This window comes from Schistocerca piceifrons, chromosome 3, assembly GCF_021461385.2.
Source record: "Schistocerca piceifrons isolate TAMUIC-IGC-003096 chromosome 3, iqSchPice1.1, whole genome shotgun sequence".
Lineage (NCBI taxonomy): Eukaryota > Metazoa > Arthropoda > Insecta > Orthoptera > Acrididae > Schistocerca > Schistocerca piceifrons.
In genome coordinates, this window is record NC_060140.1 from 488,743,560 (window position 1) to 488,765,537 (window position 21,978).

Consider the following 21,978-nt stretch of genomic DNA (forward strand, 5'->3'; position numbering starts at 1 on the left):
TGACAAAACTCTACCATCTGGTGAGCAAGATGTATGAGACAGGCGAAATACCCTCAGACTTCAAGAAGAATATAATAATTCCAATCCCAAAGAAAGCAGGTGTTGACAGATGTGAAAATTACCGAACTATCAGCTTAATAAGTCACAGCTGCAAAATACTAACACGAATTCTTTACAGACGAATGGAAAAACTAGTAGAAGCCAACCTCAGAGAAGATCAGTTTGGATTCCGTAGAAACACTGGAACACGTGAGGCAATACTGACCTTACGACTTATCTTAGAAGAAAGATTAAGGAAAGGCAAACCTATGTTTCTAGCATTTGTAGACTTAGAGAAAGCTTTTGACAATGTTGACTGGAATACTCTCTTTCAAATTCTAAAGGTGGCAGGGGTAAAATACAGGGAGCGAAAGGCTATTTACAATTTGTACAGAAACCAGATGGCAGTTATAAGAGTCGAGGGACATGAAAGGGAAGCAGTGGTTGGGAAGGGAGTAAGACAGGGTTGTAGGCTCTCCTCGATGTTGTTCAATCTGAATATTGAGCAAGCAGTAAAGGAAACAAAAGAAAAATTCGGAGTAGGTATTAAAATTCATGAAGAAGAAATAAAAACTTTGAGGTTCGCCAATGACATCGTAATTCTGTCAGAGACAGCAAAGGACTTGGAAGAGCAGTTGAATGGAATGGATAGTGTCTTGAAAGGAGGATATAAGATGAACATCAACAAAAGCAAAACAAGGATAATGGAATGTAGTCTAATTAAGTCGGGTGATGCTGAGGGAATTAGATTAGGAAATGAGGCACTTATAGTAGTAAAGGAGTTTTGCTATTTGAGGAGCAAAATAACTGATGATGGTCGAAGTAGAGAGGATATAAAATGTAGGCTGGCAATGGCAAGGAAAGCGTTTCTGAAGAAGAGAAATTTGTTAACATCCAGTATTGATTTAAGTGTCAGGAAGTCATTTCTGAAAGTATTCGTATGGAGTGTAGCCATGTATGGAAGTGAAACATGGACGATAAATAGTTTGGACAAGAAGAGAATAGAAGCTTTCGAAATGTGGTGCTACAGAAGAATGCTGAAGATTAGATGGGTAGATCACATAACTAATGAGGAAGTATTGAATAGGATTGGGGAGAAGAGAAGTTTGTGGCACAACTTGACCAGAAGAAGGGATCGGTTGGTAGGACATGTTCTGAGGCATCAAGGGATCACCAATTTAGTATTGGAGGGCAGCGTGGAGGGTAAAAATCGTAGAGGGAGACCAAGAGATGAATACACTAAGCAGATTCAGAAGGATGTAGGTTGCAGTAGGTACTGGGAGATGAAAAAGCTTGCACAGGATAGAGTAGCATGGAGAGCTGCATCAAACCAGTCTCAGGACTGAAGACCACAACAACAACAACAACAACATGGTGCCAGTATATAACTTTCTGAAGATTGGATGTAAGCAACATAAATTAAGAAACAGTGTCGAGCCTAGAGGAGTACAGGACAAGTTTGAAATAAGTCTTGCGACTGAAAAACATTGTGTTTCACAGATGGCAGATATGTAAAATTCTGCTAAAGCTTTTCATTGTGGTTTTCGGGAAGCCAATTTTCTTTTAGTACCAGCAGAGCATTACCTAATGATTGATCTTTATTATGGCACAATGCCATAGGCACCAGAAGATGAAAACGTGCAATTCAATTTCAACGAACAGTTGAAACTAGCCAATAGCATGGAATGAAACACTTCCTTTCAAATAAATTGGCTGCCTCTGAGGAAAAGATTAAAAATAGCCAAATTTCTTCCACAAACCAACAAAAATAACTTCATTGTTCTTGCAAGGCAGTTAATGCTTGAGTACCAATAATAAAAAATCAGGAAACTGAAACTAAAACATTTTATTCTTCTGTAATTATATCAGTGTATTCATCTGAAAGCTCCCAACCACAGAAATCCATTTTATTTTCATTTGACATGAGAAGTGTAAATGAAGACAGCAGCAAAACCACAAAACATAGACATGGGTCACATGAAGACTGCTTCCCACTGCAACTGACTGCTCTGTGCATTCGCAAATATGGCAGCTTGGTTGCACCAGAAAAATTTTCGTGAGAAACATCCAGCTGCTTGCAGCTACTGCTTATACAGCTACAGCCACACTTCACAGTGAGAAGCGGGATGCTCATATGCATGAGCCCACTGACAACTGCTCAAACGAATCTAACTTAAAGAGCTCATTGAAAGCAGATTGTTGTTTAAAGTACTGCATAGTCTTCATCCTAAAGCTTTTGACACATTTTGCTGTTAGCAGATGCTTGTGTGCACACTACATTTTGTTGTTGTAAATGGCGCATTCTCTTTGGAACTACAGTTTTATTTTGGTGTTATTCTCTCATTTATGTTTTATTGCTGCAGTATTTTTCTGTAGTAGTGGGCTAAAGTAAAATTCTTTGTTAGAGAATCAGCTCTTACCAGTCAAAATTACAAAAATTTAACTGGAAACTAAAATAATGAAAATATCTCAGAATTCTAAAAAATTCCTGGGTGTTTCCCAGATGAGCACTTTCCCCATTGTCCCAGGACGTATACACCCTGCAAGATAGCTTGCTGAAAATCGGTAGGTGTGACACTTGAAAATAGCTCTGAATTCATGCGGGCTCCTATACCATGAACTGTTTTCTGGCAAACTTTGGATCACTTCAGATATTTTAAGTAAAAATACAGGTAATACTATTTTGTCTGGGATTGTACCTTGCTCCTTTTCTATTATACTGTATACTCATATTACTACTTTTCTTTCCATTCATCTGGGGGCTCAATACTATTTATACAGATGTCGTATGGAAATCCTAGGTTAGGTAGAATCCTTCAACCCTTGATTTTTTTGTATTTATCCACTTATTCTGTCTAATCCTTCATCCTCCCTTTCACTTACTGCATTTATCGCTATATCTGTTTCCCTGTTATTAATGCCAACCCTTGACAATACCCCTATCTTGTCTTTTTATTTCTTCCCACAGCCCTTCCCCAGCTGTACCCACAATCTATTGTTTTCTCATTTAAATTACTATACATTTTCTCTATTGTTTGAATGATTCAAATTGCCCTTTTCATGCGCGTCTCGTTTCTTATATAATCAAACTTGCACCAGTACCTCTGTTGGTAAATCTTCCCCCCTATCAGCTGATTGGTCAGCCTTCTTTTTTAACTTTATTTAACTCATCCTTTAGCACTTCCAGGCAAACCTTGCTATCCATTCCTTTCCTTTCCTGATCTTATTCCTCTGCATTATCACCTTCCTTTTAATTCTCATTTTTATCATATAATAAACTGCATCTAATAATGGGGGGAGGTGGGGGGGGGGGGGGGGTGGATGTGAGAGAAAGTGCTAGAATGTCTATAGCTCTATTCTGGAAAGAGTAGACTAGAACATGTTCTGACTCTTCCTGTATCTTTGGTGCATTTACAAAATTTCTTTAACATTATTTCATTCTTAATAACAGGTAAATGGTATGATTATGTCAAAGAAGAAGCAACTGAATAAAAAGAACAGCACTGAAACTACTCCGTCACTTACTCAAAACAGGTACCAAACCATTATCTTTTTTAAAAAATCTTAGAAGCATGTTTAAATTATACATTAGAAAAGTTCTCTCTCTCTCATTTAATGTGAGATACCAAAAAATATTAGTACTTCTTAGTCATTTTTCTTCTCTTCAGCAAAAGAGAACTCCTTGAAATTGGACCTCCTCCACCACTGGATTTTGCCAATATTGTAAATATCAAAGAAATAAAAACGTCACTGTTGGATACTACATGTTATTCTTCAAGATTCACGCTGCAAGAAAAAAAACCACAAGAAGATTACATTGAAGATCCTGATGTACCGCCTCTAGAATAAAAAATCTTGGCTACTGCTGTTATGTAGAAGAAAAAAAAATTATGTACATGTTTAAGTATTGTTTCCATACATGTTCAGAGAGAAATGTATAGCTATTTCAGCAGACAAATATTTTGGAAATTTATATATGCACAATTTCTCTCAACTTTCATATGTTGTATTTCTTGTTATAATATATGGAATCTGTTCATTTCTTCACACAGTAGAACCTAAATTAACTGTCACTTTTGGGACCAGGAGGTGGTCGAAACACTAACAAGGTCATATAATCATGAGAATGAAAGAAGCTGTTTACAGAGCTTAAAACTATGTAATAAAAGAGAATTAAGGGAGGGAAAAAATCACATTTCTAATTAAGAGAAATTAAAACAAAATTTTATACACTGAAAATTATTTAAAAAACTAATTTTTCCCCCAGTTTCTTAAACCTTGATTTAGTGGCAGCATCACACTACTTCATTGCCCACAATATGTGCACAGTTGTAGTGGTTGGCAGTTATTCCAAATATCTGAAGCAGTCTCTAACTTGCCATTTGCTACAGAGTGGCTGATATTTTCCATTTACTTCCTTTTCATCATCATCTGACACCTTTCCCTCAACACTATACCGTTGCAAAACAAGATTCGATGACCTGATACTCCAAGTTATTCATCAATATTAGCAGCAGCATCACCTTCTGCTAGTCATTCTTCTACCTCAGCAGGCTGGATATTCTGAAGAATTCATAAATCAGTGACTAAATTTGTAGTGTGTGAGACTTATTACTTTCTGAAAGTTCCTACTCTTGGTTTAGGCTACGACAAATCACCTTCCAAGATTTTTGTAGAGTGGTTTTCATAAGTGGTTCTCAAGCTTAAACTACTGTGTAATTGTATCTCATATGTTGGGTCTTTCATTGCTTCAAAAAGATCACAACCCTTTTGTTTTCCCTCACAAAGCACTGACATATTTCCTCCTGCAAACAGCGACTTGACCATTCAATAACACATTTATCCAGTGGATGAATTACATAAGTCACAGGGGGGGGGGGGGGGGGGGGGGGGAGGCTTTGTTGAAGGTCAGACTCATGTAGAGGGGTGGCTTGGGACATTATGTAACAATACAACTGCGGGGTGGTAGGATTTTCAAATTCAAGTATTTAACAGCCAGAACAAATGCATCAGATCCATTCTTTAAACAAACTACCATTCATCCAAATCCTTTTTTCAGCTTTGTAATGACCAGAAAGCACTAACATTTGATTATGTTTTTGATGGCTTTTGGTTTCTTAGAGTTGCTGACCACAAGCAACAGTAATTTGTGGCCACCACTTGCATTGCAGCATGCTGTAATGGTAAGACAATCTTTGCTGATTTTATGCAGTGTCTGTTTCATTCTTTGAGGCAAGGGTTTTTTTCAGGTAGCATTTTATAGTTTAGCTCCAACTCATCAATAATTGATCAGCTACCTGTTCATTTTTTTTATACTGTTTTTGCAATTTTTTCAACAAACTTCCTATGTGCATCATCAGCAGAATAAAGTTTTTAACCTCAAATGACGACTTTCCTAAAGCTGTGTAGATTTTTCCCCATAGCTGAAGACTATCTGATGTTTCTTGAAATTAGTAGTCTTCACCCCTGTAGTTTTTCGTGCAACTGAATAGTTCTTTTACAAGAGGGCCTGAAGTTGGGTCCCTTTACATCTTTCCTGATAAAACCAAACCAACACAATAGCTTAAGTTTTTCAATGTATTTCTAACTTTTAAAGCCTTTTCACCATCCATAGTTAATGAAAAAGCTTCAAGATTTCTTCCTTTCTTTTTCAATTCTTTAATGGTTGTCACTACAACAACCATTTCAGAGGCTAATTTAGCAACTGACCCACCTCTGTGAAGTCTTTGCAGAATACTTAGTTTCTGTTTGATTGTGCTCATATTTCTTTCCCTGACTTGTAGCTAATTTTAGTTTTCAGCATCCCTTACACTTCTTAATCACAAACTGTATAAAACTACACAGCAAATTTTAAAGAAATGCCATAATGAAAATCACATAGATAAAACAGCTGATTAAAAGAGTCCAGTACAGCGAACAGTCCAGTAAAACAGTAATCTGTCAACTGACATCTGTTGTGACACGAGTTAAACCTGTCAACAATTCTGGCATGCTGTTTGGTGAACAGCTCAGAGATAAGGTTGAATGCATGGTTAGATAATCTGAACAGTCAGTTAATTGAAGATCAGACAATCTAAGTTCAACTCTATGCTATATCAGTTTTCAGGTGTATCAGGATGGAGAGATTAAAAGAACGTTTGTGTCAGGACTCTATAAAAAAAAAAAAAAAAAAACACCTTCTGGAGATATGAGGACAAACAGGGCTCCATGTTGTCTCTTGCCACATAATCAGGACTCATTACTACTACATTAGTCATGGTTACATCAACAAGAACATGCAAATCCCATAGTCGTCTCATATTTCTCCTTTGAATCTTAGAAAACTACATAAAATGTCAATCGGAATGATCCAACGGAGGGAAAAAAATTACATACTCCTGAAGCACTGGCTTCACCAGGTGTGGTTTAATTTTCTGTTTCCATAATGGGATACAATGAACAACCTGTTGGTTTGGCAAGATAAAATATGGGGGTCTTTGAATATAGGTAAGTATAATTTGTGACGAAAAAGTGTTAAAAAGTGCCTGTTATGATAATGGTGTTTGGATACGTTCTGTTACCATATTTACTCGAATCTAAGCCACACCTGAAAAATGAGACTCTACATCAAGGGAAAAAAAATTTCCCGAATCTAAGCCGCACCTGAAATTTGAGACTCTAAATTCAAGGGGAGAGAAAAGTTTTAGGCTGCATCTCCAAATCTAAACAAAGTTGGTCCATTGTAATATGACACACAATTTAGGTCGAATGAATGACGATACAGCTACAGTAGTTTGGTTCGAGTCGTAAGCTTAGCAGTTAAGCTTTACCAGGTAGCCATTGCTACGCGTCAGGTGCTTCGTCCGTATTTATATGGGTACCCTTCCTTTTTCACATGCTTTGTCTGGTTTGAATTGATTGCTTATTTTTCTTTGATCTGATAAGTGCCGTTTTCTTTGTTATAGGTGTTTACGTCACTCTAAGCTGAAAATGCATTACTGTACTGTGTCGTGCATTGTTTGTCGCATTCTGATAGTGCGTGTTTACAGCCTGTCGCCGCTTGCGGCATGGCTTGCTTTTGTGCGCGCTACCCGCCACTTACAATTAAATAAAAAGAAGAGGAATCGTCTCATTAGCGAAACAATGGCAAGAGACTGCTATTTGTTGTTACTTACACTGCTGCTTTCTTTGATAATGATCAACAAGAACCAAATAATACACTGTGTATCATAGAAGATGTTCTGAATGAGAGTTTAGCGAAAATTTTTCTCCGTTTGAAAATCTTTAGTACGTTACATTCTGCACATAAATTAGAGTCAGCTTAGATTTGTCATTTGCTGTGCTTCATTTCTGACTGTATCACTATTAGGCATAAGAATAATACGAATATAAACATGACATGATATGTATATTCTTCCGCGTTTGCTGTTGGCTCACTCTAGTTTCGTAGTTTATTAGGCAGACAGGATTTAAATGAAATAGCAGCAAACATGAAACAATACCTGGCAAAATGTTTATGTTCATATTATTCTTACGGTGAAGAGAATACTGCATGTGATTCACAATTCATAAAAGTTCCTATTAGCAACCATCTCTTCTCACAGGTAGGAAAAATTCAGAATGTAGAGTTGGCCATAGTGACAAACATCCCAAACAGTCTTGCTAGTCAGATTTTCGTAGTACATTGAAATGCTGCTACATTCGAAGATGAACAATACGGAATTTGTATTTACTTCGTTGGATAATGTATGAAAATGCAGTGGTTGAAACTCGGGGCAGAGAAAAAAGCTCGTCTTTTACATTTTTTTTTAATTTATTTACTGACGCAGAGGTTTTGGTGCCAGTATTTATCTTTGTGCCTACAAAGCATGCCTGTGTAGTGCTACATACATATGACAGCAGAAGTTAGTTGTGGCGGCACCCACCAACATTTTTCAGAACTTCCGCTTGCTTTGCACTCGATTCTAAGCCACAGGCAGTTTTTTGGATTACAAAAACCGGAAAAAAGTGCGGCTTAGATTTGAGTAAATACGGTAATTTTGTTCAAGAGTTCACATTTGCTTTTCTATCACCACCTCTCAGGGCTTGAAGCTTTTTTTTTTTTATCTGTTCTCTTACATTACTATTTCTTGATCTACACAATTTAGCATAATGATTCCACAAGGCTGCCAGATGTCACAGCAGAGACTTGCTTCTGACATTGTATGCACACCGTCTGTCACAGCAGAGCCTCACACCTGACGTCAGGGCTTGGCCTGGCGATGAAACAGCCATCACTATGCATTTGGTAGTCAATTTGTTACTAACCACGATTAAATATCTGTCTCCACAACATTTCAGAAAAAAAAGTATGGTTTGTTGACTTATTAATACAGCAACTGCAACTCACAAGTGCTGACTTAACACTTATTATGCAAGTAAAATTTACAGAACTTGGTACGAGGCAATTTTACAATAGCCTTGTTGTTTGGGGAGGAGGGAAGGGTAATGAGGAGAAAGAGAGTATGCACACCACAGACCGAATATATAAGTGTGTGTGTGTGTGTGTGTGTGTGTGTCACATATGTAAATGTAAACTATACTTTGCCTCGAATAATTCAGACTATGTGAAATTTTACAATTTGGTTTGCTCAGTATCCCACATACGACATGTACAGGTATGGGACAAACCTGGACTTGTGGTTGTGTGCTTGCCAGACTACAGCAACAAAGATCTAGGACACGATTTCTTGGTGGTGTCTTGACTTACCAACTGACCTCGTTGAGGAAGCAATTAATTATGATCAAAGTGACTACATAAACTTGTCAGTGTAAATAATACATGCAAATATAACTGGTTGTGGACATTTTAGTGCTTTAAATGAATGAGACAAAGGAAAGTTTTCAAAATCTGCCAATCATCCCTATATTCTTGTGACTGGAATGTGTCATACATCACGGCACATGTGTTTGCATGACATGTTGCATATAAGGAACAGTTATCTTGTATTTTGTCATAGAAATAAAAATTTCATCAAACAACTTTTGTGACCAGTCCATAAAGATAAAACCAGTGATGAGTAAAAGTAAATAATTTACATAATCTGAAGTAAAGGTTTTAATAATGTAAAGAATGTTTATTTACAAAATATTGTAATAAATTTGTTGCTTTCTCTTAAACTTATACACCTTCTTTCTCTGAGCCATGTAACTCAACTCCATTGAAGGAAACATAGCAAAATATTACTTCTTGTATGTGTCTCAGTAACATTACTTATTTTGTAGTGATCAAAACTATGAAGCCCACAGAACAATTAACAAAAATTCAATGGCTCAGTTTGCAGTAACTGCTGGTCTTACATTCCCACTTTCCTTATTCCAATTTAATATTACATAATATGCATCTGGAACTTTAGCTGTTGACCACTGACTGAACATAAGAATATTCTACACTGGCTTATTAAGTAATGAAATAGTAATTCATCTAGTACGGCTGGAACATGAACATTTCAGACAATAACATACACTCTTCCAGTGTTCTCACTTCCATAAAAGCCTTTCTATTACTGCAATCACATCAGGCCTTTCATACACAGCTGAAACTTTTTTCTACCTTAGGGTTGCATTGAAAAGAGGCTGGCTATGGCTGAAGGCATATTTTGATATTCAGTGCTATTGCTGGTGACACTTGTTTTACTGGGTTGATTACAAATTTGATAGTTTGTGTTATTATTTTTAACAATCAATTCAGATTTTCTGTACTGCGGGAAGAGCACATTCAAAGTTCATATGAAAAATTTAATTTAATTTACAAGTTTCAGTAATAAGGCTTCCACTTTCTTTCTTCCCTGCAACATGTCTTACAGTTATCTCACTATATTCATAAAATTTTTCATGAAAATTCACAGTATACACTTAATTTCTGTTCTACCCAGTATCTGCATCAGTTAACGTCAGTTATCTATAATTACTTATCTCCCAATTTTCTATTGACACGAAGCAAAGTTACATGCGCACACATTTTATTTTTTGTAGATAGGAATTTCACGAAATCTCGTCTGTCACTGTCTTCATTCTCCATTTACATTTTTAACCTTCGCTGCTCCTCTCCTCTTAAAAAACCTCTCTGTGATCACAAACCTGCAATTTATTTTCTGTCTTTACAAGTTGTTTCTGACAATGTTCTACTTTAAAAAGTTTTTTCCATATGAAGAGCATAGATCTGCTTTGGAAACAAAAGCAGCAACATTCTCTCAAGAATGCAAGTAATATTCCAAATACCTTGCCTATTCCAACTGACAGTTTTTTTAAAGAAAGTAATCCTTGTCAATTCATGCCAAAAATGATACCCAACACAGACAGCAATTACAAATCACAACTTTTTAATCTTAAAAATAAAACAAGAATTTACAATATGCTAATTATGTAGATGAAAATTTTGATAATTTGTTGTTGCTTTATAATGAATCTAACCACTATATCAGACATATAATGATTACACATTTATAGGAACCAGCTGGTTACTTTCTGTTTACTAGTAACCCAAGAGTATATAATATGCAAAATTGGTACCATGTAAAACCTTTGAAAATAATTTTTTTTGTTATCTGGGTAATCTTGTAACACAGACTGGTACTGTCTTATTCACAGTGAAACATCATGTAAAACCAGCAGTACCCTTGTCAGTCAATCATGCATACGCTGCAAATAGTTTTCTAGTGAATAATTTCAAAACATCAAACATTTACTAGCATACGCTTTAAGCTTACAGTAATGTACTCATGTGGCTTCAAAAAGTGAATATGATTTTTTTTTTTCTCATTTTGAGATGTGCAAATCAAAGTATGCCATGAAATTGCTCTCACAAGCCGTAGTACTGGAAATGCTCACAGTGCTGCTGACAATTTTTCCATGTATGAATTACTTCTTCACCATGTGTTTTAAAACTATTATACCATATTCCTGTATCTGTCAACTCGAGAAATAACTCAAAACCAAATTAACTTATTGATTCTGAATATAATGCAAACAAATCACTTACAGAATAAGTAAACAGTAAGAGATCACAATCAAAATGCCAGCAGATCAACATAACCATAAAATTTTATGAACACACTATCAGTGACCAACGATTTGGTGGTTCATGAACTGCCAGTTGCACTGTTAACTATCAGATTTGTATTTATCTAATGTGCTAATGGCAATCTTCAGTTTCCAAGTGAATTTCTGAATAAGCAGGCATGAAAATACCATTTTATATAAAAGATTATTAACTCTGATGATCACACAACGATAAATGGTATCAGCACACACAAAAAATATGTTCACATAAAGGAGCATATACTTTGTCCATAAAACCATACTCCTAGTGTCACTTCACTTTCTATAGTACACTTCACTTACACCCCACAAGTCAGTCGTTCAAGGGATTTATGAGAAACTTATTTTCTAGCACCATGGTGTTTCGGTTCCTTTTCTTGGTTCTTTATAAAATCTAAACAGAGACTGTGTTGTTCATGAGAATTATGCAACAAGTTCAACTGGACTCTACAAAATGCCAGGAACTTGTAGCAATCAAACTCTTAATGACAAGTTTGATTTACTGTATTACAGCAGAATCTCACAAGAGGCTACAACAAATCACAGAGAACTTCAAACTTTATATGAAATGTCTTATAAAACTAGAAAAGCTTGCCATACATCAAATAAAAAAAATAAATAAGTCTGAAAAAGAGAAGAGCACTCTAGAAAATAGGTAAAAAATACATTCACTACAAATTGTTCAGGTTTTATTTTTATTACATTACTTATAAATGAAGTTACACACCACTCAAACCACACAGTGTCTGTGTGTTATTGAAAATGTGTTTACAGAGATGCACTGAAGAGTAATTAAAAAACACACACACACACACACACACACACACACACACACACACACACCCCAAGTAATTAGTAACCAACGTTTGCGACATCTGAACACTTCAACATACTCCCGCACAGCTCCATGCTTCACATTTATCAGTTTCATTCCCCCACTTACATTTCAAAATCGCTCCCACAAGTGAAAGGTAGGTTTATTTTGAATTGTAAAAAGAGTTTTAAATCCCATTTTTATTCTTTGGCAATACATCACAGCTTGTAATACAGCAAATCAAACTGCTCTGCATCCCTGGTAGCATAAGAGTTTTTGTTTTTATTTTTATTTTGTTTTTAAGCTACACCTAGCAGCACCTGTTGGAGCCTCTTTCTCCCCGTCTGTCTGGAACTATCACTCTGTCCGATGACTCCGCTGGATCTCTACCAGCAGTTTTATCAAGAATGGCCTCTGCTAATTCATTAAATGCCCGTTCTATATTTATGTTTGCTTTTGCTGATGTTTCCATGAACCTGATTCCATGCTCTCGTGCAATCTGCAAAAGAAAATAATTAGTTGTTACAAGAACACACAAAAGGTGTAATGAGGCAAATAATTTTTCAAATGAAGTGTTATTTTTTCCATTAACTAAAAATTTTGTGCAACTGAGAGAATGTACAAAAACGATTCAGAAAGTGGCACCTTGTACATCAATGCAGTGCCAGAAGTGACTAACAATCAGTAATGAAACTCCAGGTTGGAATGGTGACAACATTAGGAAAAGGACAGACTGCTACTTACCATAAAGATGACCAATTTAGTTGCAGACAGGCACACATTATAGCTTTCAGCCAAAGCCTTCTTCAGCAAGTCCCTGGACTCACACACTACTTAAGCTAACTGATGCTAAGAAAACACACACACACACACACACACACACACACACACACACACACGCACACACGGACCTCCGGCGGGAAGGGCTGTGCAATCCGTGATTTGATGCCTCAAACCACGCGGCCACTCCGCATTGTATTTTTAATGATTAAGGTACTATGTTGAGCTTTACAAAATTATTTCTAACACCAAAATTACAGAGTTTCCAGAGCCAGGTTTGTGTAACACATTTTCTTCTTTCATGAGGATAATCCCAAAAGTAAGGTCTCCTAATTTTTTTTTTTTTTAAGTACAGAACTCTGTTTTTGTGGCAGTTGGTCAAACTCTTATCAAGAGTGCTTCACGCACTGTATGTAAACATGCGCATGCCACACTGAGGCACTCAGTCTTGGCTTGGCAGCCGTTGAGAATGGAGCTCCCATTGGATGTTACCACCATGTGCGGATTGCGCACAGTCATTTAGTTTTTTAATGCAAAGGGCACTGCCGCTGATTGAAATTAATAGCCAATTGATGGAAGTGTACGGCAAGTTGTGCATGGATGTCAAAAATGTTCATAAGTGGCATAGAGAGTTTGCAGCTGGTTGGACCGAAATTGGACAAAGGAGCAGGAGACCGTCAATTTCTGAGGAGACAGTGTTGCAGGTTGAGCAAAGTATGCGTGACGATTGGGGGATCAGCCTGGATGATCTCTGCACGTTGGTTCCTCAGGTTTCCCGAAGCACCACTCACAGAATTTTAAGGGAAACATTGAACTACCGGAAGGTGTGCGCAAGATTGGTGCCACGCATGCTGACTGAGGACCACATGCTGCAAATAGTTGATGCTTCCCGCACATTACTTCACCACCTTGCAGGCGAACAGGACAACTTTCTAGACTCAATTGTCATGGGTGATGAAACCTGGACATACCACTTTACACCTGAGACCAAGCAACAATCACACCAGTGGCAGCATCCTTCTTCGCCAAAGTCGCGGAAATTCAAACAAACACAGTCTGCCGGTAAAGTCATGAGAACCGTTTTTTGGGATCGGAAAGAGGTATTGTTGGTCGACTTAATGCTCACTGGGACCACAAATAACACTGACAGGTACTGTGAGACACTGAAGAAACTCAAATGGGCAATTCCGAACCGGAGAAGAGGAATGTTACGCAAGGGCGTGCACATTCTCCATGACAATGCTCGCCCACACATCGCTCGGCAAACCGTTGCTCTCCTGCAACAGTTTCAGTGGAACATAATCACCCACCCACCCTACAGTCCTAACTTGGCGCCCAGTGACTATCACATGTTCCCTAGGTTAAAAGAACATTTGACTGGAAAGCGATTCAGCTCCGACGACGAGGTGAAAGAAGAGGTTCATAACTTCCTGAACAGCATGGTGGTGATCTGGTATTACATGAGCATACAAAAACTGCAATAGTGTCACAGGGTGTATACGTGGACAAGGAAAAAAAATTCCCAGATTTTTCCCGGATCTCCCAGTTGAAGATACACTTTCTCCGGGTGAAAATACACTTTTTCCGTGTTAAGTGACAGTATACTTTCCCTCAGAACTGTAAAACGTATGAATCATTTGAATGGTTATAGTTCTATACAGCGGCTTAGGATTTCCCAGCACTTTAGAAAACAAAACTCACAGGAAAAAAAAAAAAAAAAAAAAAAAACACGTTTTGGAAAGTTCTTTGACGTGCAGCAACATGTACTCTGCAAATTTTCATGTTACGAAAGTATAAATTCGCATTCCACCAAACACTGCTTGTTGCTCTCCGATGCATTGAAATCGAGATTGCGATGTGCTTTTGTAAGCCAGTCATAGCTCGTGTCACGTGATCTCGCCAGCCGATGACAGCGGATATTCAGAGCATAGGACACGCGATGTAGTCAGCCAATAGCAACATCATTGTTAAGTAGCGCGAACACACAAATAGGTAAAGTTAATGTAAATAGTGCTGCTGCAAGAAAAAAGCTTTCAGATATGGATTGGTCTCTACGATTTGTAAGCCGCAAGAGAAGCTAAGCTTCCACATATAATGTTGATCTTTTTTGGACGTTTTACACTTTAAGATACATCACACAAATGTGCCAGTAAAATGTTTAATGCCGTCATTTATCTCTGATCTTCAGGGCTGGAAATTTTCCCAAATGGATTGTCATTAAAGAGTTGACTTTTAAACGAGTGTCAAACGCTCTGCGATTTAAGAAATTCATCGTACATTCTCGCACAGTTCATCTCACGTAAAAGGAAATTTATTTTGAAAATAACGCTTTTCAAACCACAATTTGCAATATTTTCCTGCGATCTGTTAGAAATAGATTTGTTCCAGCAGATAAGAGGAGTCACTGCGCTTGCGCAGCTGCGATGACGTAGGAAGCCCGTATGTGTGAAACATTAAAAGATCTTACATTATGTCATAAAAGAAACAAGACATCAGAGGATACTCCAAGAGCGTTGGAATTTCGTGAACCATACTGCAACGAATAATTCGCCTTGCAGTGTACATTCGTATGTCCAGATTGCCAACGAAGTAGGCCTCGACCTGATATTAAGCTCTTCAGTGTGGCGTTCGTGATGTCAGTTTTCTTGGAGTACGAGTACTGTATTATCTCCATGTTGAGTTCTTTATTATGGCACAATGCTATACGTACTAGAAGATGAAAACGTGCATTTGAAATGCAGCGAGCAGTTTAAACTAGTCAATAGTGTGGTAAACACTTCATTTCAAATAAATTGGCTGTCTCAGTGGAAAAATAGATCAAAAGCCGGATTTCTGCAGCAAAGTGACAAAAGTAACTTCATTATTCTGCAAGGTGATTAATACTTGACTGCCAGAAAGGTGGAAATAAAATCTGAAACTAATAACACGTTTTAGCCTTCCGTAATTACGTGAATGTATTTTAATTCACTTGATAGCTCCCAGCCACAGAAATCACTGTTTTCATTTGATGTGAGAGCAGTAAACAAATAGCAAACAGCAAAATAACTAAATGTAAACAAGGATCACGTGGAGACTAGCCTCCCGCACTACAACTTATGACACTCAGACTCCTCTGCATATCAGCCCCTGATCTACGATATTTCAAACCGAGGCAATAGTAGACCCGTTTAGTTATCCAGCGATTATTCTCTGGTTAGACATTCGTACAACACGTTTTCCACACTACTCCCACAATATAACCTCGCAGCTGCTAGTCGGGGACTATACAACTCGCCCTTTCTAGGTTAACGATCTGACCAAAATTTTCTTTCAAAATTTCATTTTCTTGGATACACCGAGAAGATAATACGTAATCTTTCTTATCAGTTATTCCTGTTCGTCACTTATTTCCACTCTCATAGTCTGAATCTATGGACTTCGCTAGTAATTTAAACAACACCGGTCATTCGCATACCCAATCAATCACATAAACAAACAGCAGTTGGCATTCACCCGTTTGGCTTTATTCCACTGAACTCTTATAGCCCCGCCCCTTTTGTCTGCGGGAAAGTTTATTTCTAGATGCGACGAGGATTCCCCTGGCAGAGACATCACATACACTATGCATGCATTCAAAAATCAACTTATGACTCATTCAGAAATCAACTTAGAATGTGTTCAAAAATTTTCAAAAACCAACAGGGATGTGCTTCAAAATCATTTGAACAATCGATAGACCAACATGCGCTAGATGCTAGGTGCTTTGTGACAAGGTCTTCTTCCTTAAGAATATGAGTTTGCCCCTGCCCCCCACGAAATTTCTGCCCGGTTCATATACCATGGTTTGCTGCTTACAGCCAGCAGCAACATTTCTGTAGACAGAAGCAGTAGAAGGTACGACTAATACGCGACTCAACTGCGCATGCACAAGAGCCCACCTGTAACTGCTTAAATGGATCTAATGTAAACAGTTGTGACGTCACGAACATCGGAGGTAATTTTGTGTTACAATGCATTACAAAGTCTTTCACACATTTTTCTGTTGGCAGACACTTGTATGAGCTCTGCGTTTTTTTTTTTTTTTTTTTTATATGGTGCATTTCCTTTGCAATTTTATTCTCTCGTTCATGTAATGTTGTTGCAGTATTATTCTGCAGTGGCAGGATACAGTTACATCCTTTGTTAGAGTATCGGTTCTTACCAGTCAAAATGACAAAAAATTAACTGAAAACTAAAGCAATGAAAAATTCAGGGAATTCTAAAAAATTCCCGGGTTTTTTCCCGGTTTTCTCCCGGATGAAAAAATTCCCGGGTCTTTCCCGGATCTCCCAGATCGTATACACCCTGTGTCAACAAAAATGCATCAACAGAAAAGGTGATCATGCCGAAAAACAGCTAAATGTTCAAGCTGTAATCCGATGTAAACCATTGTAGAAATAAACAGGTCTATGTACTTATAAAAAAATGGGAGACCTTACTTTTGGGGTTACCCTCGTGTGTGAAAAATTCATCCTGGAATTTTGGCCACATTGTATATACAAACAGAAAGACGAGAGTAAATTGAATGATAATGTATTAAGTACACATACTGCTTCGCCACGCTCTCTGCTTACTACTCGTTTGTCCTCCATATCACTCTTATTACCCAGAATCATTTTCTCCACGTCTTCATTCGCATGCTGAAATAGCAAGGAAAAAATTAATCAGATATCAATAGGTACAAGAGTATTTCCTTCTCTCACAAATTTTATAATGTATAATTAGCCAAAGAGTACTGTGTGTATGAATTTAAGAGTGAATGTGTAAAATTTGCACCAACCTAAAAGTAATTTAATGGTAATGAGAGAAAAAATTACAGTTATTACACTGCTTTTAAAATGCAATTGCCAAAATCTGTTTAGAAAAGATCTATGACAGAAAGAAAACAATTGTGTCTCAGGTAACATACAATTAACTCTCATTTTTACATAAGTAACCACTAAATAGTTAAAAGAATAAATTCAAAGCACAAGGAAACATGGAATTTTTAGTAATGTCAAACCACTCATTATATCAGCTGTATTGTCATTAATACTATCAAATGAATTCATGTTGGTGGAAGTCAAATTTCTCTAATTGTTGCACAATTAAAGCCTATATAGATTTATCCATAATGAATAATTCTGTCACAGTCACTCACTTCATCAATATTTCGAAGCCACTTCACTATATTCTCAAAACTCTTCTCATTTGTTATATCATAAACTAGCATTATTCCCATTGCACCTCGATAATATGATGTCGTTATGGTGTGGAATCTCTCCTGCCCTGCTGTGTCCCTAAAAAGGGGGGGAAAAAAATCAAAAGTAAATAAATAATGACTACAAAAAACTGCAGGTATTTACTAAGTTCTGTCACTTACCATATCTGCAATTTGATCTTTTTTCCTCTCAGCTCAACAGTCTTAATTTTGAAGTCAATACCTAGAATAAAAACAATTGAAAATTGTTCATAAGTAGAATAAACAGCGTAGTTGTGACATCCCGCAAACCCTGCACCACTTCCCAAATTCATTTACATTAATTTAAATCTGGCTTGCTCAGGAGGTTCTAGGTGAGCACGAGGACTTGCTGGTCACCTGGGAAGTGCTCATGGTAAAACAGGATTTTTTTTAGACCTACAATGTAAGTGGGAGATGCATGATAAGTAAAAAAAAAAAAAAAAAAAAGAGGGGGAGGGGTTCTTGTAGGCTTGCATAAAAATTTTCCTCCAGATAAATTTTCACTATTCTACACATTTTCAGCTACACTTATGACAGTGTTTGGACCGACATACTTGTGCGAATGAGGAGTATGAAATCTACTCACAGAGTTCAAAATACAAGCTTATCTCTGAATTAATAGTACTCAGAAAGACACTGATGTTTTAGTGAAATGCAAAATAAGTAGCATTTATTGACGTCCATTTAAGATGTGAATTAAATAGTCACAAAATACAAACTGATGTCAATTTAAACTTCAACCACAACTTTCATCATAAGACTGCACCAGTCATAAGAAGTATCATTTAAAAGAGATTCAAGTTTCATTTCATTGTCATTCCTCATCAATGCAACACACTCAGAAAATAGAAGTGCTGCAAAAGACATTAATTAGCCACCAGACCCTGATCCAGTTCCGCAGAACTAATCTTAGCGGCCACAGAACGGACATACTGGCACCAATTTCTAGTGGGGAGCTACTTCTTTCTGATACCTCCCTCCATTCCCCTCCCATTCTCATTCTCACCATTGTAAGTTGCTGTGAGCCGGTTGGTTACGCACTGTTGTGGCGCGAGCTCGAGCCAGCTCACACAGGCAGATCAATGAACAGGCCTGCTTTAATTTGCAACTAAAGAAAGGAGTTTTTCCAACTGTAAAAATTCTTAAGGCATCTAACTGCTTAAAAGTTAGTTTTATGTACTGTTACGCCCTTCTGCAGCCATATGTAAAGTATTTTTCCAAACATATACTGCCTTCTTTCAAAGGCCATAAGCTCAAGTCACAAAATGTTGCTGTGAAATGGTACTTTGCTTCAAACTAGATGATTTTATTTGGCTGGTTATTTAAAACGAGGTAGTCATTGGCTAGTTACATGTTTTCCAGAGTGCTGTGATATTTTTCAACAACTGAACTACTGTAAATGGCTTCTTTGCAGCTCTAGAATATTAATTTAGGAGTAAATCCTGTCTATTTAGTTTGCTTCTTCAATTTTTGGGTGATTTCTTTAGTAAGAACAAGAAAAGGAAAGGGGAACCACACCTAAAAAGAAAGTGAATGGAACGAACAAAAAATGGGGAAAACATACACCACAAGGACAAGTAGAAGAAGGTATTAAAACCATAGAGCAGATGGTCTGGGCTGGCTGATCACAATAATAAAAGAGGATGAGCCGGCCACTCTGCAACACATTAAAATGTCCACCTCAAAAAAGACAAGGGGAGATGAACAATAGTAGGGAAAAAGATGACCACCATAGCACACAAATGCAAAGAAAGTGCGACAGAGATAAAAATGGAGGGAATGTAGCATCCTCTGAGAGAATGCTAAATGCCCACCCTTAGATGGTACAATAAACACCTCCCCCCCTCCTCCTCCCACAAATAAAATGTGAAACTATATCTGCTGCTGAGGCACTGTTGCCCAACACTGAAGGTAGGGTGCTGGAAAGGTTAAAAGTCCGCCGCAGAGCGGCGGAAAGTAGGCAGTCCAGCAAGATGTGGACAACAGTCATATGAGAGCCACAGTGACTCCGAGGTGGGTCTTTGCGACAGAGGAAGTAGCTATGTGTTAGCCACATATGGCCAATGCGAAGCCGGCAGAGAAGCACACAGTCCCCACATGGAGGTTTTTCACACATTCACAGACTCCTTAATGGTATGCAGTTCGTTGTGCATAAATGCCATTCCAATCTCCCAAAGCTGAAAAACCTTGTGGCGTAATAATGATCACAGGTCAGTTACAGGGATGCCCATCTCCAGATGCGGTATCCGTGTAGCCTGTTTGGCCAGCCTGTCGGTAAATTCATTTCCTGGGATTCCGGCATGGTCTGGGATCCACACAAACACCATGGAATGACTTGACCATTCCAGGGCATAGATGGACTCCTGGATGGTCGCTACCAAAGGATGGTGGGGATAGCACTAGTTGATAGCTTGTAGGCTGCTCAAAGAGTCAGTACAGAGAAGAAACAACCCGCCAGCGCATGAACGGATGCGCTGAAGATCATGAGAAATGGCCGCCAGCTCTGCAGTGAAAACGCTGCAGCCATCTGGCAAGGAGTGCTGTTCAATATGTCTTCCATGAACATACGTGAAGCCAACGTGACCATCAGTGTAAAACACTGTCATACTAGTACATGTCAAGAACCGAGAGGAAGTGACAGCGGCGAGCCTCAGGGTTAACAGAGTCCTTAGGACTACGTGAAAGATCCAGGTGAAGCTTCCGCCTAGGTGTGTACCATGGAGGTGTACCTGAATGGACCTGAACTATAGGTGGCAAAGGCAAGGACTCACTTCAGACAGGAGACATCCTATGTGAATTGCAATCATAAGCCCTGACCTGCACCTCCAATGTGGGAGATGAAGCGCTGTGGATGGGAAAAGGAGACGGTAATTTGGATGTGCAGGAGAACTACGAATGTGTGGATTTCTCTTGCTGCTTCTTGGGTTTTCCTGGCTGGGAGGACTTCACTGATTCAGTCTCTAGGACTGAGGATGATCGTGAAGCCCAACGACCAGCTGCTTTTGGGTTCTTCAGCCACTGGTAGGTGTTATTTTTCCCACTAGCAGAAACCTGGGAAGGGAGCGATCCAAGGAACCCCCTCCAAGTGAGAGGAGCCGAAGAAGAATTGTGCTTCTCTGGCTCAGAGGTGGATACTGATATCTCCAATGGCTGGGGTGGGGGATTGCTCCCGAAGTAGGTGGTGTGGGAGCAACAGGGTTCAAGTGCCCCCGCCCCCAACCCCCACCATCAAGGGGGCAGATGTCTTCTGATTCTGAGAGGGAACAGGAATGCGAGGAACTGATGGGACGACAACTGTTCTCGTAGCGGCGGCATAAGAGGAGGTCATTGCCACAGGATGTAGGTGCTCAAATTTCCTCTTAGCCTCAGTGTAGGTCAGTTGGTCCAGCGTCGTGTATTCCTTGATTTTCCTCCCTTTCTGTAAACTCCAGCAGTCTGGCGAGCAAGGTGAATGATGCTCTCTGCAGTTGACACAGATGGGAGACAGGGCATATGGAGTACTGGGATGTGATGGACACCCACAATCTCGACATGTGGTGCTGGAAGTACAGCGGGAAGACACAGGGTCGAACTTCCACACTTAAAGCACCACATCAAGGGAGGGATATATGGCTTGACATCACAGCGGTGTACCATCATCTTGACCTTCGCGGGCAATGTGTCACCCTTGATGATGGTGTGTGACGAGGGCCTCCTGTCAGGTAGACTGCTCGCCTGGTGCAAGTCTTTCAAGTTGATGCCACTTTGGCGACATACGCGTCGATGAGGATGAAATGATGATTAGGACAACACAACAACCAGTCCCTGAGCGGAGAAAATCTCCGACCCAGCCGAGAATCGAACCCGGGCCCTTAGGATTGACAGTCCGTCACGCTGACCACTCACTTAAAGGCCAAGATGAAGGCACTGGTGGCAACCTGATTATCCCTTGGACCCTGATGGACACACTGACGAAATGAACACCTCGCCACTCTTAAACTGGTGCGCAGCTCGTCGTCAGACTGCAAAAGTAGGTCCTGTGGAATGTAATACTCTGGACCATATTTAA

At 38.7% G+C, this 21,978-nt stretch overlaps 2 protein-coding genes across 2 annotated transcripts in view; one reads left to right on the forward strand and one right to left on the reverse strand.

The window, feature by feature from the left end:
• LOC124789345 (dynein axonemal assembly factor 11) overlaps positions 1 to 4,086 on the forward strand; it is a 230,272-nt gene extending 226,186 nt beyond the window's left edge. Inside the window, exons 8-9 of the mRNA XM_047256670.1 lie at positions 3,491 to 3,573; positions 3,708 to 4,086. Of these exons, the coding sequence (XP_047112626.1) occupies positions 3,491 to 3,573; positions 3,708 to 3,888 (264 nt within the window). The 3' untranslated portion in view covers positions 3,889 to 4,086. The remainder of the gene's footprint in view (positions 1 to 3,490; positions 3,574 to 3,707) is intronic.
• A 5,014-nt stretch (positions 4,087 to 9,100) lies between these two features.
• LOC124788195 (ras-related protein Rab-10-like) overlaps positions 9,101 to 21,978 on the reverse strand; it is a 33,572-nt gene continuing 20,694 nt past the window's right edge. Inside the window, exons 2-5 of the mRNA XM_047255367.1 lie at positions 18,072 to 18,132; positions 17,850 to 17,988; positions 17,260 to 17,349; positions 9,101 to 12,410 (exon numbers count right to left, since the gene is read on the reverse strand). Of these exons, the coding sequence (XP_047111323.1) occupies positions 12,222 to 12,410; positions 17,260 to 17,349; positions 17,850 to 17,988; positions 18,072 to 18,132 (479 nt within the window). The 3' untranslated portion in view covers positions 9,101 to 12,221. The remainder of the gene's footprint in view (positions 12,411 to 17,259; positions 17,350 to 17,849; positions 17,989 to 18,071; positions 18,133 to 21,978) is intronic.